The sequence below is a fragment of the Pecten maximus genome, chromosome 16, assembly GCF_902652985.1.
Source record: "Pecten maximus chromosome 16, xPecMax1.1, whole genome shotgun sequence".
Lineage (NCBI taxonomy): Eukaryota > Metazoa > Mollusca > Bivalvia > Pectinida > Pectinidae > Pecten > Pecten maximus.
The window spans coordinates 22,267,853-22,293,490 of record NC_047030.1 but is presented as its reverse complement, the minus strand read 5'-3'; the positions used below and the strand labels follow the sequence as shown (position 1 = coordinate 22,293,490).

At 35.9% G+C, this 25,638-nt stretch overlaps 2 protein-coding genes across 4 annotated transcripts in view; one reads left to right on the top strand and one right to left on the bottom strand.

The window, feature by feature from the left end:
• LOC117344880 (beta,beta-carotene 15,15'-dioxygenase-like) overlaps positions 1–25,638 on the bottom strand; it is a 44,158-nt gene that overhangs the window by 10,516 nt on the left and 8,004 nt on the right. For all 3 annotated transcript variants that reach the window (XM_033907744.1, XM_033907745.1, XM_033907743.1), the window contains 6 exons: positions 7,593–7,678; positions 6,436–6,697; positions 5,675–5,810; positions 5,213–5,351; positions 3,825–4,036; positions 1,623–1,734 (listed from right to left, as the gene is read on the bottom strand). In XM_033907744.1, coding sequence (XP_033763635.1) covers positions 1,623–1,734; positions 3,825–4,036; positions 5,213–5,351; positions 5,675–5,810; positions 6,436–6,697; positions 7,593–7,653 — 922 coding nt within the window. In that variant the 5' untranslated portion in view covers positions 7,654–7,678. The remainder of the gene's footprint in view (positions 1–1,622; positions 1,735–3,824; positions 4,037–5,212; positions 5,352–5,674; positions 5,811–6,435; positions 6,698–7,592; positions 7,679–25,638) is intronic.
• On the top strand, positions 13,725–23,056 carry LOC117344879. The gene is made up of 9 exons (XM_033907742.1): positions 13,725–13,872; positions 15,758–15,891; positions 16,704–16,834; positions 17,133–18,351; positions 19,418–19,555; positions 20,040–20,138; positions 20,997–21,100; positions 21,524–21,729; positions 22,271–23,056. The coding sequence occupies exons 1-9, from the start codon at positions 13,847–13,849 to the stop codon at positions 22,275–22,277; spliced, it is 2,064 nt and encodes a 687-aa protein (XP_033763633.1). The 5' UTR covers positions 13,725–13,846; the 3' UTR covers positions 22,278–23,056.

Sequence of the window (25,638 nt, the reverse complement as noted above, 5' to 3'; positions counted from 1 at the left end):
CCAGGCAACTGCCCTACGTGGGTTTCGAACTCGTAACCCAGAGGTGGAGGGCTAGTGATAAAGTGTCGGGACACCTAAACCGGCCACCGCGGCCCCCGTCATCAGCAAAGAGTGACATGTCACGATACTAAAAGAGTAGAATGGCATTTCGCAAAAAAAAATCGATGAAAAGTGCCATTTTACGATACCATCAGTGAATAGAAGCATTATGCGATACCATCAGTGAATAGAAGCATTATGCGATACCATCAGTGAATAGAAGCATTATGCGATACCATCAGTGAATAGAAGCATTATGCGATACCATCAGTGAATAGAAGCATTATGCGATACCATCAGTGAAGAATGCCATTTTGCGACATCATTAGTGAAAATAAAAGTTTGTTTACAAACACATTTTTGCTCACGTCACCAATCTTTTGGATACATAACTTGGGCTCCGCCCACATTATCTTATTTGGCATTACATACGGGTCAGTGGTTAAACCTGATTGGTCATTAGTGCCCACATCTTCATCAGAAAAAAATTTCACTGTCGCCATCTTTAAGAAATTATGATGAGACATTTTTGGAAAAAATATAACTTAAGTGACTAATTTTAAAAACGAAAACCTCCCTCCCTCCCATCTGAGCAAATGATATCTCTTCATATATATAATTTAACACTTGCATGGGCGTATGTTGCTCAACTTTGCTTTTTTTTTTTTTGACATAATTTTGCCGCTCACCTTTGCTTTTTATATGTATATTTATGTGTTTTATGTTCATTTTAATAAAATAATACTGATGGCCACCCACAGAGGTGAGCCCAAATATTATGCCATGATTCTGTGTCATTGTCATCTGTACATATAAAGCAAACAAAGCTCGCATCATTAAGGTATTACTTATACATTATATGGAAAAGGAGTGGAGGAAGTTTTTCCTTGCCATAGGACACAGAGCAAAAAGTGACATGTTGCTATAGCATCAGTGGAGATCGAGTGCCATTTTGCAATTTTTTTCAATTGTAAATATATTAAAGCCGATGGACAGTCAAAACTTTATCTTTATCTTATTATTTTGGGCTATTCAGGAAACAAAACAGCTGTTTTGTACCATAAATTTCAGCTGTCTCGGGAAACAATACGTTCATCGAGTTAATCCCAACGCCGAGGGAAATAGTTTTAACTATTTCCTGCTAAGGCGTGAAACAACAGCATAATTTCATAGTTGAAGAAGATTGGCACTTTGCAATTGATCCCTAAATACTATCCACACATCCTAAATGATCGTCGTGTACACATGTTCTCCTCTACACAAACATTCGCATACAATTGTCCCTTAATTTAGTATAAACCGTGAACTAAATTATCCCTTTATTTAGCATAAACCTTGTACTTAATTATCCCTTTATTAAGCATTAACCGTGTATTAAACTATCCCTTAATTTAGTATAAACCTTGAACTAAATTATTCCTTTATTTAGCATCAACCTTGTTATAAATTATCCCTTTATTTAATATAAACCTTGTACTTAATTATCCCTTTATTAAGCATTAACCCTGTATTAAATTATCCCTTAATTTAGTATAAACCTTGTTATAAATCATCCCGTTATTTCGTATAAATATTGTACTCACTGCCTTCCTGGTACATGTTGGCGTGGTGGAAGAAAAACATGGGATCTGTCTGATAGGCAAAGTCAGTATTAACTTCCTGTCCAGTGTGTCTGTCTACGATGTGAAAAACAGTCTGGAAAACAGGCATAAACAATGTAGTCTTCTCGTGATGTCGATCACCAACAGGAGGGGTGTGTTTATTTTGATAGACAACTATTTTGTAGTTAATTAAATGAGTATGGTTTAAACTTTCTTTTTCCAGAAAAAAATGTACATCATTTCCTGAAAAATATCAACCAGTTCACGAATGTTCATCCTTGCATACAGTTGAATATTACAGTTATCTCAACTTATTTCTCACATATTCATTTAGTGCATGTTCCGATTAAGGTCCTTCAGAAACTGCTGCTGCATCTTAAACAAACAGAACTTGTTACAAACATGCCCTACAGTGTTAAATATCACAGGACATGGCGGCATAAATGACTCCATTGACTCAATGTTCACCCGTGTTTACCCGTCGGCTGAATAATTGAGTCACTACGATTCTAAAAAAAACAGTGTATACCGACACGATAATTAATGAACTGTGATTCTAACCCTCCAACAAAAAATGGTAAATATGTACAAAACTATAGCTTTGTAATATGTACACAATTATAGCTTTGCAATATGAACACAACTATAGCTTCGTATGGAGAAACTTGGAAAGGCAGATAGGCAAGAGGACCAGATGTTTTGAAGGATAAGCGTCTTCTGCTTCAGTTCAAGGTCAAATCTAGTATGTGTGTCACACCCCCAAAATGAGAACCATGGTGATGACAATGGAAGAATGAACCATATCAAGTAAGTATCAAACACGTCGGACTTCACTTTGACTAAGGAAATAAGATAAGTCGACCATAAAACTTTTCTTTGGTATTCAACCTTCATCCCTCAAAACCCTGCGTTTAGTCTAGCAGCAGCCCACTAAACCTTGCATTAGCGTCTTTTAGTGTTTTGTGCATGTTGGAGGTGTGCTGACCTCCAGAACTGCTTGGTGCCACTCTGGCACCCTTGAGCATTTTGAAATATTCAAGATGGCCGCCAAGACGGCTGAAAAATCTAAAAATGGCAATAAGTTACTCATTTATTACTCTAGAGTTAATTTTTTTGTGTCTATACTGGGGTTTTAAGGGTCATAGATATCATTAAAATCATGTAAAATACAATGCGTAATCAATTCTCTAATTCAACCTAAAATAGCCTCCAAAATGGCCGTCGAAACCTCAAAATTGCAATAAGCTATGTATTGTTTCCCTAAAATGGTTAATGGTGCTTATGTTTTGATATGGAGATTGCTTTATAGTAACACAATCATAATCAAAATATTGTTCAGTATGAATGGAAATTATGTTATGATCAGCACACATCCAACATGCAGAAATCACTGAAAAACATTATGTGGACGAAAATGCAAGGTTAAGAGAGAAATCGGGGTTTGGCAACCGGACTAGTTTGTTTATTTCTCCGTCAGATGTCGACATCTGTCACAGAAATCAAAATAATGGGAACTTGAATATCGAATAAACTGGGACATGTATACATCGTAGGAAGGTGAATCAGATAGGTTACTATCTAGAAATGGAAAATTGCCTATTGGGAAATTGAAATCATCACATGTTTCATATAGCTTGGTCATGTTGCTGTCCCTGCTGGCTGTTTTGTAACTAGGTAAGCGGCTAATGTTGAAATATATGTAGTGTTCCTGATTTTTACAACAATGCGCTTCTAACGCTGTCCGACTTTCTTGAAAAAAGAAAGCGTTCATCACAAGAGAACGAAAGTGTTAGTAGAAATTTCTTTGCAGTAACTTTAAAGACTGATTAATTATTTTTTCTCTGCATCCATTTTCGTAAAGTTCCTTTCAGGTATGTGCTGCATATGACATGACCTGTCAACTACGCACTGCTATTTCCCCCAAATTTCTTTGTGCCAGAGAATGTAGTCATCAAATGTTTCAAAAGGAGAACATGGATACAAACATATAAAACAGTTCAGAGACAAAGGGTCTTATTTGTAAGCTGTATGAAAGGATTATTTGGCAAGCACTCAATTTAGAGCAAGCTCATATCAATCTTGTGCAACTACCAATAAATCTCCTTTGATAAAAAGTTTCACACGAACTTGGATTTTAAAGTGAGATACATGTGTAATTCGAACACAAAGCTATGATTGGCTGACCTTATTCATTGGCCGGAAGTCCATACAGTCGATGATGGCATTCTTCGTCTTAACCATGCTGATAACCTTTGTGAGATTCAGTACAAACGGCTGCTCGATGAAAACGTAGAAGTTCTTCGTCATGGCAAAGCTGTGATAGTAGGATGGAAACAGTGGCCATTTACACTTGATTGATGACGTCACGCGGGCGTCACTGATGTCCATAGCGCCACCTATCAACAAACGTATGGTAACTATTAACAATGAAATAAGATTTGGACATGGTTTGTGATGTGTTCAACATAGTCGCAATAACATTTAAAACATATGCTCCGTATTAAAGATGGGTTCCAGCGTATTGAGGCTCATTTTCCCCCGTGAAAATATTTAATAATTTGGATTTTTCCTGAATTGCTTATTATGAGCTATGAGCTTTGCATTAATACATAATTTGTACAGCAACTCACAGTCTGAAAATACTTTATCTCTGGTTTAATTGGTGCCCGCCTTACATACGCCTCATCGGTGTGGAAGATCGAGAAATAACGTGACTAAATGATACCCCATAATGTATCAGGCAATTTTCAATCTAACCAATCGTACAAATGAAGTATAAACACGTGACCTTCACTACATAAATGTGGATTAATTCGCGATGTTTCGGACTAAGTTCGGTAAACATAAGCAACGATGTGTGTTGTATCGGGAAAATGCATTACGTGTTTGAGTATCATGTTTGTCACGTGCTTGTCTTTTACTCCCAAATAATTATTTCTCCGCCCTGACACGCCAAGTAGGTAAGAGAAAAAGTTAATTTACAAATTCGGTATCAACACAAAACGCACAGCTTAGAAAATCAAGGGAAGACACTAAATATTAACCCAATTTTAAGCACAAATAACTCTAAATTTACAAATGAAACACCCGACTCGACTATAAATAGTAACAGGGACTTTCAATATTGCGGTACACATGTGGCAAACGTGTATCGACAATTAAATACATAATTAAATCAGTCAAATATAAAACTGACCAATAGATACATAATGCCTGGGAAAAAACCACCGAAAAAGTTTAGTCCAATTCACAAACTCCGAGAAAAATAACCCTTTTACTATAAACTTTTGATTAAAACCCGAAATTTTCAAAAATCGAATACAAACTTTTTGTGTCTATTTATAGAGTAGAGAATAACAATAAACCCATTTCACAGAGCCATTTTGGGGTTTATATTTGGAGAGGATGGCAGCGAACCTGAAGATGGAATAATTTGAGTTCTTCCATATCTCCATTCTGACGATTATATTCTATCCTCGAAAATGTGTATATTTTTCTATTATATAATGCAGTTGTTTGGTTTGTGTAAATATTTTGAAAACATCCTAAGGTACTCTTGATTTGAAGCTTACCTGGTCGGCCCGGTATCTTGTATAAGCAGTAGCAGGGATGAGCCGTGTACGTATAGCCAATGAAATGTACCGTACCATCAGTCTCCCAGTGGGCATGCGCTGCGGCTGCATCTAACTTCAAAGTTTTACTGATGTCCAGCTGTACGAACGAGACGTTGAAGAATTAAAACATCATTGTTCATTTAAGATTTTTTTCCCCCAACAATACAATGATGAGCAGTAACTCCCCTTGATTAATGCATGGACAGTAAATGACGCTCTTTCTTGTGCCGGAAGTAAGTGGTGCCCTCTTAGCTGAACTAACAACTTCCATTACTATCAACTTTTTGTTTGCTTTTTATTTAACAAAATGATCTGGATTTTTTTTTAACGCATAAAAACAAGAGGACAATGTCGTCTTGTCTAGCGCGATAGACATTTATATATTCTATGAAACAAATTACTTTTAATTTTACTCCGTACCTTGCCAACGGTTTCTAGTGTATCGGGGTCAACCTCGTTGCTGACATTTGTTTCGGAGCTGACGTACATCCGGGAACCCAGTGGCCAGACAGTAACCGATGTGTTGTCCGTTTTGGGAATATAGTAAGTGTTGATCCTGTCATAAATACAAAAAAAAAAATGAAAAGTCAAGTCCGAATACATGTAGGTACCATTTCCCCATTCAGATATAAACTTTTTGATATTAAAAAAAACCCAGATAGTTTGGTCCCTGCTTCATATTTATTGCGTGACTTGAATTGTCAATCGTTCCCGAAATACAAAAACACCTTTGTAAAACATATAACAATTTGCACAAATTAGCGCATTTTGATTAAAACATATTACTGTTAACTGATTAGAACATATACAGATTATATTTCTACACCATTGGCCTCTTTATAGTGAGATCACTCTGAAATGTTATAGCCGGGGCACGGAAATCGTGACATCCCTCTGTCACACCATACCTACAACAGGCAAAGCAGGTGTTCCGAATCAAATACACCCCTGAAGAGAATATTGAAAATAGAGAGAGAAATATGAGAGGTTTAAGGTACAGTGGCTACAGAAGATCAAATTAAATTGCGAATGTCTCCTATGCAGACAATTCTGAAAAATCTCCGACTGATAGTTGTGTCCACATAAGTCGCCTCACCCGAATACTTAGTGGTACATGGCCAGTTTGTTTTACAGGACTGTGATTGTAGGTATAGATAACATAGGATGGAATTATAGCTTACTTCTCGTATATCTTTTTGCACGGGTCCGTGTACTCGGCGTATGTTCCAAACTCTGTATTGACGATTCTGTTCATGCTAAGGTTCTGGTGATATGTGTCGCTTTGTATGTATTTCCGCATATAGGTGGCGCTGCCGTCTCGGATTTCGAAGCGCTGCAAACAGGCCATTCCGTCAAACCAGTGAAGCATCCTCGTTTCGCCGACCTCGTACATCCCTGGCCCATTCCGATACAGCGATCCACTAAGCCATTCCGGGAGGCAACCTTCAAAGTAGGACATTTGAGTGACTTATCATTGTTTTATCATATAACCATCCAGTGAAAGAACAGAAATGAAACGGATTGAACGATAATAACACCAAAAAAAATTGCGATTTTTACCGGGATTTTCAAACAAGTCAATGGCGATAAAAACTTCTTTTGTTTTGAGTACATATCCACAATAGTAATCAACCCAGTGCCACCGAACATGTCCTCGAAGCTCGTTTTAACATATATCCCACCGATCAAATACTCAGCCCTAAATACATATATTTACCTGTATATGAAATACAAATGCATCGGAACTGGAATGGAAAACGTTTGTTTGTCTGCGAAATGTTGCATTGCATTTATTTGACACTCATGAGCAATATGAATGTCATTTGCAAGTGATAAACGCAATTTTGTCAATTATGTACGACATTCATAATGAATATGAATGTCAACCGAAAGTTGGTCAATACTTCTCTGACACCTAATTCCTTAAAAGTACATCTCAATAAAGTATGCATAGAATGACATTATAAAGAACAGTGAGGCAAAACCATCATCTTAACATCAATATCTGTTTTATCAGCACCAACATACGACTTTTGTCTTGGAAATCCTTCAGATCATTTAAATTAAAGTGTATTCACGTCATTTTACATATATCATGGCTTAATTAGCGATTTCCTTTTAAAAGAAATTTGAATTCTTCGTTTTAGGTGGAAATGTATCACCTATACACCCCTTCCTCGCCTACCACTTCCAATGCACAGGGCCTTGGCACGAATCTCCAACCAACGGTCCATATATACATATAATACACACCATAAGTTGGAATATCGCTCCAAGTCCCTGTGCTATGTGTTTTAACAACCCAGTGGGCGTAACCTCCTTTGTTCCCGTTATTTACCTGTTACTTTTCCAGGAAGGGGGTCTTCTATTTCAGCCGCATTCTCAAACAGTCGATACATTCTTTACCTGCTGTTTATCTTTAACCTGAAAAGAAAACGGAAGATATGTTTATATTGATCAGGTTTTACGTCTACTGAAAAGAAAGTTTCGTTCTGTGAAAAGAACGTGTTTAGTGCCTAAAATAGGCCGTGAGTACTGTGTATGATGAAATATTTTTAGGTATCTCCCTTGTAATTTACACCTTCGCTCTGTGTACCTACAATGTACGTGGTCGTATGGTTTACCTACGTAGGTGATAGACAGAAAAAAAACCACCTATATATATATATATTAGATTTGAATTTCCTGTCGTACTTGTACTCGATGAATATTTGTAATATGTGTACAATTCGCATCAACGTATGCAAATACATTGCGATCCAGGTATTCATATCATCTTATAGACGACTTCCACAATGATCATGTCAGGATATCGGGCCGACCATCACTTCGCCATTGAAACGTTCTTTATAAATACGCCGATGTGGCAACAAGAGTATGTATAAGCTGCGGGTATTTTTGGCTAGGCGATTGGGTGTGTTTGAGGCACGGTCACGGCACGAGTGTCATAAAGTTGTCTTCCGTCGTCAATTATGTTACTATCTTATATATATAAATATATATATATATATATATTGAGATTTTTGCTTAGATAAATAAACCTGATGGCTCTATCTCCACAATTCTGTCATTTCCTGTGTAATAGAAAATAGTGATTACCTATACTCAAAATCTTACAGGGTCCCGGCGAATTTATTATTACAAAAACACATGCATTTCAGCTTAGGAATGTGAAATATCATTTTAGTTGAATGCCTAAAAATGGATATGTGTCATGGGTTATTTCGAAGACCATGATTTAACTATTATCCGTGTAGGTCTGGGTTATATTCTAAAATGTATACCCGTAATGTTTAATTACATCCAAACAAAAAAAAGTATCCTGTTAAAAAAAATAAAACTTGCATCAGAATAAACAAACTCATTTAACTTACACATTTATAATAGGTAGATGTTACGGTGACATTTTTTTAGGAAACAAGTGTAAATTTGTAAGAAGCGATTCCTAAACAACGGCCTATTTGATTGGCTAAAATGAACATACATGTAATTTGATAGGTTTCCGTTTAGTCAGTAAAACAATATAGATTGTCCAGTTTCTGATAACCAATTTCAATTGTGGTGGGCATCATCGTGACACGTTGACGCCCTGCGCATGCCCTGCAGTCAGTAATCAGTCATCTATATACATATCCACTGGCTATATCGTAAATCTTAGTCTTCTTATTTGTTATTATCAATGACTTTGACCAGCACAAATCAACAAATCTGGTTTATACAAAGCAAAACAAAAACAGAATATGATAATTATATGATTGCATTACCTTCGCCATGTTCATTACGAGATATGATAAATCTTAATTGCAGGTTCACGTCTTTCATGTTAACGCGCCTTTTGAAGAGAATATCCATTCAAATACATATATATATATATATGTAGTTTTGTTAACAAAAACCTTAATAAATTTGCGTTATTTACTATTAAAAGTGGTATACCCGTTTTAGTCACAGGGACACAAAACCCCAGTCCAAGTTCCAGGTATGTATATATGTATGTCTACAGTCTGTAGTACAACCTTGGTTGAGAACGTATTGCAAGTCCCTGTGGTCATAGCGACACTTGGATGAATATCTAACAGCTTATTTCGTCAACATTCTTTCCTCCAATATTTCCATTAAATTTACAAAAAAGGCACAAATGGGTATCACGTAACGTGATTGTAACATTATAACAATAGAATAAAAAAACAAAAACAAAAACATACCAAATAAACAAACAAAAACAAAACAAAGGCATGTGAACAGTCTCAAAAACTTATAGAGAAGTATTACGTACTAAAACTTAACGCGGTCTTTATAAAATTTTACACATGAACAGATAGATCCGGAATACCAGATAATCATTCATAGATCAAACGACATCTCATTAACTTAACACCAGTTCAGATTTCATCAAAACAATTCAAACCTGCGATGTACATAGATAGGGTGATGAAAAACGGAATTAGATGCATTTTCACAAGTATAGATCTACAGATACAGGCGGGGCTGTTTACAAACCGACTTTAACGTAGATCAGAAGTTGCATTGCTTTGATGACAAAAAGGAAAACTTACGGAGCTGTATATTATCCTCGGTGTCCCAGACTGCCATACACAGCTGTACTATTAGCTAAAGTAAAACCTACCAATGACCATTGGGTATCCGTCTCTGATGACTTGTCAACTTTAAACCAATATTAGTTTCCATCTAAATATTATAATATACTCCTGATACACCAAAACTTTCACATATCTGTCTCGAGATTTTTTAATTATCAATGGAAATACCATTTTCCGGCAATAACTTGTGCGTTTCGTTAATACACATATTAAAAAGAACTATATGGAAAGCTAAGCTAACCATACATATGGACAATGGTTGTCGACGTCGTCCATTCGTCACATAGACATTAATTATATTGGTATAGACAGGCCAGTTTTGACAGACAGACTGTCATATTATTTTGCCAGTCCTGGTCAGTGTTTTGTCCTGAATGCTAACGGCTATTACGTTTTTTTTGTAAATAGAGCCATCTTAATATATCTACAAATATATTTAGGGTTATCATATCATGTTCGTGGCGAATGCTACATTCATTGGCCACTATTTGTCGACAAGCCAACAAATTTATTTATTTATTTATTTATTTATTCTTTTTTTTATTTATTTATTTATTTATTTATTTATTTAATCATTTATTTATTTATCTATTTTTTATTTATTTTTATTTATTTATTTATTTTTATTTACTTATTTCGTTTGTTAATTATTTTATTTTAGAGAAATGCTGACTCTTAAACAAATAAAAAGGAAATAATCGTTCTTACCAACCCAAATATGACACCACGCCAAAAATTCCGTTAATGGCCGAATGCAAGCTTTATCAGTTTGTGTTTATTGATTGACAAAAATGGCTGAGATTATAAACTCATTCTTAAACACTCACCACACCCCCAAACATACCCAATAAAGTCCCAAACATACATGTATTTGTTTGAAAACTCGGAACATTTGCCATTGGTGTTTACTGCAAAAGCACGTTCCATATGCAAAAGGTTACATTTTATTTACAAGAAAGAATCCTTCGCTACGTTACTATTCGCCTATCGAAGTTTTATGTAAGTTTTATATTTAACAGATAGGCTGTTATAGATAGCATTGCATTCAGTCTCGATCCAAAACGGTGTTGGTTTCCTGGAGCAGTCACTTATCGTGACAATATAATTAAAATCTAGATGGCCATTATCACTACGTTACATGAACATCTAACAACATCCCATAAGGGGTCACGTTCTGATGACCTTTTTGGATTAGCCAATCAAATTACTACTTCCAGAATCTTGGAAGTGAATTTCATATGTCCGAATTAGCATGACTAGAGTGCATAGCTTGCAGTAATCTGTCGATTTGTTTAAATGAATTTCGTCCCACAAAGCATATAGCTATATGTACATGTTGTGACGAAATGGTTTGCTTCGATGACATCGACACATATGGCAATTCGGCCTGAAAGTGAAATACACACATTCCAAAGGCCATCAGAACGTGACCCTTATGGGGTGTTGTTAGATGTTCATGTAACGTAGTGAGAATGACCATCTAGATTTTAATTAGATTGTTATCGTGAGGGTGCAATCTGCCTGGAATGTAAGCAATATTATTCGATATGTAGATTCAATAATTTAGAGATTTAGAATGCATCTATTAGACTAACACACCCTTCAGTTACTAATCGGAACACCTCGCCCCCGTATCCGAACGCAGTGAAAAATGACGAGGGGTTCCAATTGCCTCAGTTACCTCTCTTGCGTTCGCTATGAGTGGAGCGCAGCCCCAGCGGAGAGTAGAGAACTAAGGGAAAGAACCAGTATACAGCATCATGTGTTCATAGATGCAGCCCAGATAAACATTAGGGTAATGAGTTGGACTGAAATGTAAAAAATGTAAATATAAGGCATATATATCTAATACAGAGTGTTTTTCCAGGGCTTCCATCAGTTTATCACACACTGGGAGTGTTTCACTTACGACCAATCGATAAATCACTGTAGGATTCCTTATGAGACAAATTTCACAGTTGTTACAGTTTTACCCACCTAGAAATTATCACATCGAGAGTACCTTACTTGTACCACGCCTGGTTTTTTAATATCTCGCAGTGGTACAGCACAGATAATCGCATTTGTTAGGCATTGTCATTATGGTCGTCGGGGGGCTTTTAAGATTTAACAAGAAATCCAGAGGGCCTGTATCGCTCACCTTGATATTTCAGAGATAATGGGGAAATCCCATATTTAAGTAATATTACTGTAAAAGTAGAGATGATTTGTAAACGTATTATCGTCTCTCAAACCGTCGTCTTTGCTTTATAGTAAGCAGTAGGAGAAATCCTTACAGCCACTCGATTGTAAGGAATGTTGTGCGCGTGCGTGAGATATATATGTTATTGTGTACTGTACTGTGTATTTCTGCACATTGGTTCTGTTGAATAGATTATATTGAATGGGTTAGTTTTGAGCTTATGTCCATTTGCCATACTTCATGTTTATCTAATTGTAAGACCCCAATGGACCCGAGATCAACGAACCTGGGTTAGGTTCCTTATATAGAAACCGATCTCTTTTACACAACAGATAGTTTCACAATCTGTGATTTGCCACATAGTACCATTCGTGACATTCAAAACTTTCCTTTGACATTTAGCTGTCTGTTCTCAGACGTTTGACATTTGAAACAATAACAAGGAGGCAAACCATACATTATACAAGTACTGTAGTGAACTCCTGTTTCCTTCCCCCTCCATTTTTGCTGGGGAAATGTAAATGTAAATAGCAGTATAATACTCGTATGTCAGCTTTGAATTGATTATTTAGACGTTTTTTCCTTGTCTAATTCCGTCCAACTTTGCTTCATAACGTTCATCGGTGAAAATATACAACATTTGATCTTAGCCTTTTGGCCTCAAAACCTTGACATTTGACCTTGATCGTTGACCTCAGTATGTATCGTTGTAAAATGAACGTTTTCACAAAATTTCATGCTAATTGGTCAATAAATACTGAATTTAACAGCTGAGAACTAAATTTGCGGATGGACAAACAAACAGACAGACAAAGAGACAGACAGGGGGACACCCGTTCCTCCGATATGGGAGCCAAATCAATAACAAATCTTGCCATTTCTACAAATGAGAGATAGCCAAGGGGCTATATTTACAACTTGATTATGTTTATTTTTTGATGATTTTAACTCAAAGTCACAAAAGTAAAATAAAAATAGATTAAAATCGTAATACGTGAAATAATGAGAATCTCTATCAAACCAGTTAATTTCACGTTCTCAAAATGAGAATTAGAGTGGTGACAACTGAACCGACATGAATATAATCAAATTGAGCATTTTAATGAGATCATAATGTCGACCTTACAACTTTGCCATGATCTTTAGCAACACGAAACCCTCGAAACCATATATTGTTAGCATTTTCCGGAAGTCTTTGGACATCTGATCAACCGAGACAATAACAGAGCGTAGAGGAGACGCAGGTAAATGGAAAATCAACAAATACAACATCACGTTTGCGATGCAGGTAGTTGTAAGTATAGATCGCGGTGAGCAGTGAAGTTGAAAAGTCTGTAGTGTCATTGACTTCAAGGTCTGTCGGGTACGTCAGATCAGATCGATATGACCAATAAAGAGGTTTTTATCACATCAGCAATCATCAAGGGTGAAACTGATAGACTTAGCAGTGTCCGTAATCTGATAAGCACCTCAACATAGCCAGTTTCATAAAACGGCCCAGATAGGGACACCATTCACGTTCATCATTAACAGCGAGTATGTGAGTTGTATTTATCGCTAACGTATTCGTTTTAAAGTCATTTTACCAAAACTTTCCCTATGTAACAAACACTTTAACGACAACAGACAGTTTCTATGACAACTAGTGTAATGTTAGCGGTATGTAAATATCTGGTGGCAGGTGCTGTCTTTCCGTGTCCATGGATACGCTCAGTCGCGAAGGCGAGACAGGAAAAGACGGACAGACTTACCTACAGGACTTTGGTTGGAGTATTACTACTTTTTTCTGTGCTGTTCTGAATTGAAAATATGGGCAAGAAAGCAAGGAAGAAAGGGTGAGTAGATCGTTCTGTATTCTAAAACAATCTATAAATAGTGAATTATATATTGATTGTGAACGTTTACACAATTGAATATATCTGTCATCACCTACAATCTGCCATTTTATAAAATTAAACAATTATGTAGTCAAGATGACGAACATTTTTTCTAACAGACTTGACCCCTTAGCACATATTGTTGATATGTCATATGGTTAATACATGTTCGGTTTAAAAGGATACCTAGTACTGGACACTTTCTTCAGACAACATATGACAGCCAAGAATACCCCAATAACTCATGTCGTATGTTTGTAACACTGTTCTATAAGTCAAAATTTCGAAATGCTGTATCATATACCAATACAAATGATTGCTGTGTTATATTTTAACCTGTCATAGCAATCCAGTATTTTCCTATACCCAATCCAGTATACCTTGGGTTTGACTTCAGACGCAAAGTAAGAACCGTCGAGGGTTACCTTGCAAGACAACAATATTTTATAGAAGCTTTTTTTATCAAATGTTCGGTCTGTTATCAAGTAAATTCGATCATATAATATTTTTACATATGGCACTAGCGTTATGTACCCTAGAGCTTTTTTTTTTGTTTGTTGTGCCAGTCAGAAATTGATTGTGACGTCATAATATGGACAATGGCTTTACATCATGAATTGAAAAAGGCACAAAAAAGATGGCTTCCTTTGATGATTTTGTCTCCGCATTTTTACTTTGAAACCTGTCAAAGTTCTGTGAGTTATGTGATACAAAGTATCTTAACTATGTTTTAAGACTCGCAAAAATGAAAACTTCAAAGGATCGTTTAATAAAACCTCATATAAAATGAAAACTCTTGTAGGATTCACACATTATATAAATTTCCTATTTTATTATAGAATTTTTGGTTGTTAGAATTTTGTCATATTTTTTTTCAAATCTATGTATTTTTCAATGGTTCTCCAGCATGTTGATCAGTTCAGCTACTGAAAATCAAATTTCCAGAACAAAAGATGCCATTGGTCTACCCCTTCTTTTGATATATTTTACTGTACATATAGTTGTTAACATCATCCAGTGGCTTTGATTGTGTGATAAACAGCAAGAGAATATATAACACATCGCCCAGTGTTTCGGTGAAACCCAGGACACATTGAGTTTGAGAAAACGATAAAAAAAGATGAGATAGAATAAAAATAAATTAGAATGGGGACATTGGGAGTCAGGACACGATGGATGACCTCATTAGTACCTGGGATGACCTCATTAGTACATGGGATGACCTCATTAGTACATGGGATGACCCCATTAGTACCTGGGATGACCGCATTAGTACATGGGATGACCTCATTAGTACACGGGATGACCTCATTAGTACACGGGATGACCACATTAGTACCTGGGATGACCTCATTAGTACATGGAATGACCTCATTAGTACATGGGATGACCTCATTAGTACCTGGAATGATATCATTAGTACATGGAATGACCTCATTAGTACCTGATAAAGAGTGTGTGTGATTACTGGAGTTCAAACTGAATGGGGACATGGGAAGTCAGCTATGTATGTTTTTTTGTTATATTTATCATGTAACTGTGCATGTGTTTTACTGTATTAGTCGGTTTAACAGCTCATTAGAGTTGATGATGATTTGTTTTGATATGAACCGACTATAAACAAAACTTCGATTTGATTTGATTGGACTAGGCTATGCTGATACATTTTTATTGCGAATTGGTTAAATTACGTTTTCTCATGTTTATTCGGTAACTGGAATTTCCACAAAGATAGTTCTACAAAATCAGCGGAATTTACAGTGTTGTTTCAGTAAAATCGCAACAATACGCTGTAAAGAAGCATTGTAAACATTCGTTCCACTTCATTGAATTTCAATTTCAGTCCCACGTCAACAAATGAGCATGATTTCCTAGCGGAACACGTTTCACCTTCAAGACAGGGAGTGTGTATTGCATCACCAATTCCCTCGAACACTGCAGATTTTCCTGATGACGAAAATTCTCATAAGAAAAACAGTACGTTACTCTCAGTTATTCGACAACGAATCTTAATGTATTTACTTAGACTACACCAACAAGTTGTGTCACTTTCTAAGATAATATTGATGTTCGCTCCATGTTCCATGTCGACAACGAGACTCCATCTTTGATTTTTGTCCCTAGAAACACTCTTCAATGGTTAATAATTCCATAGCATTGTTGAACATGTCGAAGTCAACATACTAACAACTGGAGAAGGAAATAAACTGAGTATAAAGCACTGTAACATTTTTTTTTATATTTCAAAGTTACGTAATATTGCTATTTTAGGTGATCTGATAATATTACATAAAGAGTTATGTTCACAATAAATTTCTTAAAGTGATTTATGGTTTCTTTTACGATAAGCACAAATGCAATATCTGTTTTGTTTATGTAAACCGCGAAAATTGTAATCATATGGAAAAACAATATTTGCAGTATTATTTGAAGAGCAAATAATATTACAAATTTTGCTTTTCAAAATGGTTGGATTGGTTTTATTATGTAAAAATCGCTTATTGTTACAGTTCATTTTAGGATATCAATATTTAATAGTTTATAATGGTTAAGATGACTGATCCCCGATGTTAAACTATGTTTACTTATTATTTTAGTATACTTTGTAACTATATACTTTTACAATGTAATTGTGATATATGACACTTTAATAAACAATTTGATTGATTGATTGATTGATTGATTGATTGATTGATTGTAAGTTGTCAAAACCTTTGTCCGATCCTTATTGCCCCTGTTTATGACAGTAACAATGTGTTTACACCAAACCAAAAACTCTACATCTACAGGTTTCAACACCAGTAAACGATCACAGCTGACAAAGATGCTGTGCCTTACACTGCTACCTATCCTCAGCCTTATGGGTTTCACACTTTTCTCGCTCACCGACACCATCAACAAGAAGATGGAAAACGAAAAGGTAAAAAATATGATAGTTTCCTTTTCATAAGCGATTTATATAAAATGTTTAATATTTTTCGTTTAGCAACATTCGTGCCTACTCTGATAATCTACAAAACGCATTTCAATCATGCTTAGATCTATCATATGGATAAAAAAACGAGCAAACATAAAAAAAAAACAAAAAAAAAACTAAATAACAAAAAATACAAAAAAAAAAAAAAAAAACGTTAAGTAATTTTATAGAAATATAAATAGTACAGCTGTATTGAGATGGGATTATTCAGAATGCACGAATCATGATTTTTCTTTCACAGACACGCAAGGAGCTACAACTGAGTGTGGAGCTAGGAAATCTGATTCATCGTTTACAACAAGAAAGGGATACCAGTGTCTTGTACCTCAGCGCTCTGGGACCGGAAACGAAAACGTTCTTATTGCAGGAATACATTGGCACCAACAACGCTATATACGCCCTGTCGGAATGGCCGAGAAACCTTGACACCGACAACCGAGAGGAATTCGAATCCCGTGACAGACTCCGTGAATATCTCGTTAGGCATAGACAACTCCTGACCAAAGTTAAATACAATCTACAGGTAGAGATCGATTTCTATACGAACATTATCCGTGTGGTGATTGCCTGGCTGTATGAATCCATAACGCGTGGGAAGGATGCTGAGGTCTGGAAAACTCTTGTTGCTTATCTCAAACTAACTAGTGGAAAACAGGACGTCGGTATCGAACGAGCTCTTGGAACTCTTTTCTTCGTACAGGGAGGATTCGAAACAAGAGTCTCGAAACAGAACTATTTTGAAATGTACAACACCGTTATTTATAGATTTCGTGCATTCTACGAAACTGCCGAACTCTATTCAAACAGAGTTGATCGCTTGTATACGTCTGGAGTCAGTGAAGCCGGGAGTGATTTACTTGCAATTATAGATGGATTTCGTTTCGAGATCCAGCATTATGAGAGCGAGGTCTTCTATCCGGATATACAGAAAGCCCGATATTGGTTTGATAACATGACCCTCTATTTAGACACATTGCTTAAAATTCAACAGAATTTGGGATTTGAAATTATTGGTAGACTTGACGTTGTCATTGACGATTCTACACGTGACCTCTCGATCAGCGTGTCATGTCTAGTCATCGTTTTGATAATGTGTCCGTTGGTGATATTTGTCGCCGACAATCTAACAAGCAGTATACAAAGGTACTCGTTAAGACTAGTATCCACAACAAAACAACTTGGCGAGGAACACACGAAGATGAACTCTCTTATCTACCAGATGGTTCCAGAAGTTGTAGCAAAACGATTCCAAAATGACATGATCGGACATGCCGAGAATATCAAGTCTTTGACAGTAATGTTCTTTGACGTACATAACTTCCACGCTATAACGTCATCGTGTTCTCCTGCGGTAGTGGTAGAACTTCTATCGAATCTTAACAACGGGATAGAGACTCTGACGGAGAACAATGATGCGTTCCACGCGCAGACATTCAGGGATAGCAGTATGATTGTGGCAGGTATGCTATAAGATATATCCTATTGCCAATTCAGGTGCTTTGTAAGATTTGGGGCCCACGAAAGCTCAGTCGGTTAGAGCGCCACCCGCGTAATCTCCGGTAAAGATTCGAGGTTCGTGGTTCGACATTCCCTACCCGTGTCAGTTTGTGTTTTTAGGGCCGCTCTGTGTTATGGTTGTGTCGTGGTTCTGCCCTTGGGCAAGACACTTTATCTGGATGACATGCGATGAGCCTCGTTTACGTTGTTCAATGAGATAGTCACCAATAACGACAGGGAGACCCTTTTTATGACCCTTGATATTAATGGGGCGATTAAGCAATCAAACATATATCTACAAAATCGTAATAAAAATGCATAAGTTTAATACCAGCACTTTTCATGCTTTGATTATTGAATAAAGCTGTAATTCTACTGCTTCGTCCTTTAGGGACTCATTCATAGCATTTCGCTCTTTTTCTGTGTACATTTGTCTCTCGGTTGTGAGCCCCTTTCAAGACTTTGTTTAACTATAATGACTAATATTTTAGGTATAGTAAGTTTTTGTCAAGTCTTGATATGATTCTCTTGATTTTACTGTGCCGTACTCGCGATTTCGCCACGTTTTGGAAATAGCATTGTTTTGAACTGAAAAACCAAAGAACTAAAACTAAACCAGAAGGGGTCTCCACTCAGCATTTTCATAGCACTACACTACAAGCGCGAGTGAATATCAATTATAAACATGGTTTTGTCTGCGTTTCTATTTCTGGGTTTGTTTACAATAACGTTGCCGTATGTGACAATTGGTTATTTTACAATCATAGATGGCAGGATTGAAATACTGATTTTGTGAGAGTGAAAATATTTCCTTTGTTAGGACGGGAATAGTGCCTTTGTGAGGGATTGTGGAAATAGTGAATTTCTAAGGGATTGTGGAAATGGTGAATTTCTGAGGGATTGTGGAAATAATGACTATTTGAGGTTGGAAATAGTGTCTCTGTTGGGTCAAACTAGTGACTTTTTATTTCATCCATCAGGTGTTCAAGGAATTTGTTCTTTCTTTCAAATATTTTGAATCTTTTACAGGTATGACTGGACGAGAGGATGATCGGCACATGCCAACAATAGCAGACATATCCCTAGCATTACTCCAGTTGGTACACGAAAAAGATTTTCTGTTAGCAGATTTTGGGCCAGTGCAACTTCGAATTGGAATCAACACAGGTACGATTTTGAAGGCATATATCGAATATTGGAATAAGAAAAATTGAGACAATTGATGCTGTTATTTTTCATGTTTGATTTCGACGCTTTTCTGTAACGGAACACGTTTGATATTAAATCAATAATGAATAGGCATTTTCTCTAGATTTCCTAGAACTATTAGGAAGAGAATAATATGCAATGATATGTATTCTGATAGGTTTATGCAATTCCGAGATAAATCTTGTTAGAGAAAAGCAGTATAATTCCGATATCTCCCGCGGCTATATAAAGCTTTCGTGATTTGATTATTTATGAGTTTTTTCAATTTAAGTGTATTTCTGGACGAAATAACATACATTTTTTTTGCGAATCGGAAAAAATATAATTAAAAATGTTTTTAAACTGGCGTGTTATTATCAATAAATATGATTAATAAAACACGCGACAATTTGTGATTACATGTTATTTGAACATTAACCAACCATGTAATCTCTTGTTTCAGGGTCCGTGATGTCAGGTATTACGGGCAAAAAAATACCCCGCTATATGATTTTTGGAGAGATGGTTAAAAAGGCATTTTGGATGAAGAACTCGAGTAGACGTAATGCGTTACTTAAGTTTTACTTATTTTAGTTGTTAATGTGGGTTTTTTTTGGTTTTTTGTTTTTTGTATGTTCTTATTCAGAGAAATAAATTTTGTAATGAGGGAAATTGCAGTGTTTTTTATTACAGTTGGTATTAAATCAATAATGAATAGGCATCTATCTGAAATTAAACTGGGTCACGAAAAAATTTGAGATGTCCCGAATATTGGAAGTAGCCGTTTTTAAACCTTCCAGAAGGGCAAGTCAGCTTATATCCGGCCGGCGTCAGCTTTTCCCATTTAGCAACTTCTTTTCAATAACCAAGAGGCCTAGAGACCTGATATTGGGCGTGTAACATGCTTAAGTGAAGGGTACAAAATAAATTTAACCGAATAAACCTCGCCTTCTCTTAAATTTGAATCAAGTGGTAATCAGTTATGCATCTGCATAAATGACCTAGATCAACTTCAACGTTTACATTAGAAGCAGTTGAACTATACAAACACTCTTGGGCCTCTTGCTTACTGTTGAAATTGAATGTTTACATCGAGTTAAGCAGGGTGTTTAGTTATCATAGTTCAATATTTACGAGGTTTGACTGTAAATACAACATGTACGTCAGTACTGGAGAGCTGTGCAATATATACTCCAAATATCTTCAATCATCAAGAACTGAAGATTACATATCAATTTCACTGAACAAGCGACCTAAAATTCGATATCTGCCGGGGTTTTTTTTATGGCGTATAATTGGAAAATTATATAGGCAAAGCCTGTTTATCAATATTAATGATTACATAATCCATTATTTGGTTTGAATGTATTGATCGATGTTTATATAAATGAAATTCAAAAGATAACTTTTTTTCTTTTAGCCAATCACATACATCTGACATACTCCTCCTTCAGTGTACTACAGAAGGAAAGAATATACTTGATGCAGAGACGAACTAAATACGACGAGATTAACATGGGCAAGGTACTTATGCTTAGTACGGGTGCTTTATAAGAGGCCATATACCTATTCTGCAACAAACTATTTTAACATGAACTCAGAGGAAATCCTGTGTCTCTCAGGATTGCCGTAACTTGCATGCCACGTTTTAAATGACATGATTCAGAGCAAACATGTTCTTGATAATTTTTGAAATCTTATACTGATAATATTAAATCTATGTAAGTATGGTGTCACGGTACTTCCAGAGAATCGTCATGTAACGGTTTGTCACAAAACAAGATGACAGAGGACACTTTTAATTTTATTAAGAAGTCTACTAAATGGAAACTGTTAGTTTACAACAATTGAAAACACGTATTATTACCTTAATATTAATCACCACGTCCCCATTTTTATTATTTAGTAATATGTATTTCTTTCACTGGAATGTGTTTTCTGCTGTAGGGAAAGGGGAAAGTGAAAACCTATTGGCTCTTCGGGAAGCAGGATACTTGTTCATTCAGATGCTACGATGACGGTAACTCTGACGACCCCGTGCCTAAACAGATTACACATGTTGACTATCCGGGGGAGCTGTCCGAATGCGAAAATTATAAATTACCTCTCAAAGGAATAAAACAAGCTGTCGACAAAAAAGCTGTATATATAACGTAAGAAGCTGGTAGTGTATTGCCTAATATACCTGATTGTTTGTGAAGTCGTAAAAACTATGCGGCTACACTACTGTAGTGGTAGACCTACTAACAAGATCTGCAAGCAAGAACCAACTTTCCTCTAAAAAATGAGACGCGATTGCTCATCCCACTCGCGTCTCATTTTTAAGAGACGTGATTGGGATGAGACAACCTAACAGAGAATACCGACATGTAGACGAAATCGATAATTAGATGCGGGATTGGGCGTTTTACAATGAGACTAAACCCATGTGATTCGAAAGGGTGAGCGTCTTAAGCTTCGTCGGCGACCTCCGTCACGTAAATCTCGGTCAAACCTATGCTTTGTTACATTCAATATGTTTTCCATGAAGATTGTTTTATCGATGGTTCAATTTCGATGTTAATATGTTCTCGAGAAAATGAATAATATATCACCTCGAATGAAACTACTGCGTTTCAGTTTTTTCAAAATTGTATAAGGTTACTTTTTTTTACTATTAAGCATTATATCAATTATGTGCTTTCTGTATTTCAGTGAATAAATGAGCTGGTCGAATCCATTGTAAGGACAATAGAATCAGGCACTAGAGTACATATGATCACCTGACCTCCTCAACTGTTACCCTATGATACAGCCGACCACGTGACCTACTCCGCTGTCATCCAAGGATACAGCTTATCAGGTGATCTACTTCACTCTCACCCTGGTAAAGAACAAGCAGCTTCCTACCGACTCAGCTATAAAGTATTGCTCTTTGACATTGTAAAGTATAATCTAGAAAACTGGTCAGCTCTTATCAGTGTTTCTGTTACCCATGGCAGGATTCTTTCTTCTTTGGAGGAGGATAAGGCCCTCCTGTAATATATTAGTTGCTACCTACCCCCTCTTTAGCTCGTTCGATAGTGTTAAACAAGTAAACCAGACGCCTCGGGTTCGATCTGATGTATTCTAATACGATTACAGCTGTTACAATATGTTTGAAATATCAAAACGTAATGTACCTTTTCCAGAGTGCGGTGTATGATGGCATAGATGAAAAACGAGATATATATCATTTATGAAAGGTTTAAGTAAAAATGAACTGCCTACATTTTATACATGTAAAACATATGCAGTTCACATTAAGTCAGTCGTCGCACGTAATTAGCAATAATCATCCACATGTAATGTAAAAATCTCTTTTTCGATGGCTCATATTTTTTTTGCGGTTTGCCAAAGATTAAGGATGGTATGAACACAGATAACAATTTTTTAACCAACTACAGTCATATTATGTGCAGTGATTGTATCCTATCTTCAAAGATTCCGGAATATACATTCCCCCCCCCCCCCCCCCCCCCTTCTTTTTTATTTAAATACGAAGATTTATACAGTTCGCAAACAATTTTTTTTTTTCATACCCCGATGAAACTAAAAAAAATTGACATCAACGCTTATAATTAATTTTTGAAAATAATTTTCTAATCTAAAACATGTGGTATGAAAAAAAATCTCAACCAATCAGAAAGCCACATTCTGCGTACAAACAATGGAAAATTAGCCATAATACACTGAATTAAAATAATGTCCTTTCAATACTTGTATACATATGAATATATCTTCATGGTCGTGTATATAATACGCTTTTTATGCTTAAATGAGTTGCAGACGTTTTAAGATCTGACAAATTGAAGTGATATATATTGGATTCCCCGACTGTATTTACACAAAAAGGTCGGCTACGTGGGGTTTGTTTTCATACTCTCTTGGTCAACAAGTCATTAATGTAAGATTATATGATTAGATTCATTCTTTAAAATGAACCTTTTTTTGCCAAAAGTATTTTATCAAATAATCGGCCTTTTATGTATTCGTCCTGTAATATTTTTGTATGTGTCACTAGTGTATTATACCCTGGGAGATTTCAATTTGAAGCACTACACAGAAATCAATAATAATGTCATAATATATACAGTCAAACTTCGATGTTTCGAAGTTCAAGGGACTAACAGAAAAACTTCGAAACAGCGGGACTTCGAATTATTCATGGTTGACAATAGATCGATGTTTTCTTGATAATGACCATATCAGTTAACGTTACATGTCCTCAGTGTCTTCGTGTTGATCGTCGCCTGTCAGGCTCACATCGAAAAGTTTAGTTAATTTATCTACCTCAAACACAACAAAATAAAAATTCTTATCAGTAATTATACCTAAGCATTTTATTAATTAAACAAAATATGTATCAGTTAAAAAACACTTATATCGCGTTTAACAGATAAAGCAAAAGAAGTACAATGCACACTTACGTAAGTCGTTAGGCTTTTCTGCTAAAGACACGTGAGTTTACGTTATGTGCATATAAAATACGGAATGCCGATCGGTTGGAGAATGCATGATTGAATGACAAATAATCGATTTACTTGGATATTTATGTATAAGTTTGAAACGTGACACTTTGAATATGAGTGAAGCTATCGCTAATTGTTTGTGTTTAAAATTGGTCCGGTTGTTTTACAGTTCCGTAAAATTTACTCACCGACCGCTGATTTCAATGGCGGCGGAGATTATCAGAGACGACTACCGAAATGTTTTACCGGAGTGATTAAATGTCATGGCTTCTAAATACACCTTTTATCTATCAATTGGGTCTGATTATTAATTAACTCCATAATCGGGAGTGACAACACACGCTATCGTTATCCCTATTGTCAGTCAGGGCATTTGGGGGAGAGGTGTGAAATCTTGCCGCAGGGGTCACGACCTGTCCAGTGGTCAGTACAGGTAAATTTTTTGTTCGAATCATGAGATGTCAATTACCTATAATATCATAGCTAACGGGTCATGAAAAAAGTTCGATACATCGAAAACTTCGATTTATAAAAATTCGAATCATACATAGTTTCGTTAGTAGTGTTATATAGTGAAAAAATTCGGGACCAAGCAAAAAGTTCGATACAGCGAGAAATTCGAATCAACGAAGTTCGAATCATCGAGGTTTGACTGTACATTAACGTAACGTCATGATTTGAAAATGGCACAACGAAAAAACTTGATCCGTCCACTTGTTTAGTTTTTTTTTTATTCATTTTTTCACCTATTTTTAAAACCTGCCTGCTTTTTCGGTTATATAATCAAAATTATCTAAAATGATTTTTTTTTTCATGTAAGTTTTTTTCTTTTAATTCTATAAAACTCGTTTCGTAAAATCACGTCTAAGGTCCTATGCGGTTCATCAATCATCTTCATATTTTGTATATTGAATAAATGCGTGTGTGTTGTACATCGTCCAGCTGTAAATATGTGAGTAAGACAAATGCAGGCTAATGAATGCCGACCTTATCAACTTATCAATCATGTGCTTTCAGATAATGAACAATGATTTTTATAAGTTTGTCCTTTATTCAAATTTCGAGACCATCTGGTTCTTCATTACAAAGACATTGAAGCCATTAGTTTTCGCTATAATCATAGCGAATATTCAACCTTCGCTTAACATAAGAATATTTGGCCAACAGTTTTGAGTGATTTAAATCGCAATTATCAGTCGTTATTGAAACCTTACCCGCTGACATGGTTTTTCAGATAAGAAAATTTTTATATTTGAAATAAACATGAACATTTTGATATATTATTTAAAGAGGCAAAAGAAGATCTGTCACATAACTGGTCTGTTCTACCATGTCATGACCATGTCATAAATATCGCAAGCCGCGTGTGTAATGACACTATTGTGACGTCATGGATACTTCATGGTGTCACAGTGAATATATGACTCTAAAGAGAAAAACGTACCGTCCAAAACTCGCCTGTTCTTATATTGAAAAAAATTGGATTGTTTTTATTCACTTATTGTATCAAACTCTTTAAACAAATATTGATTCAAATCGCCTAAATGCTCGTGGCACATCAGTTGGATTGAA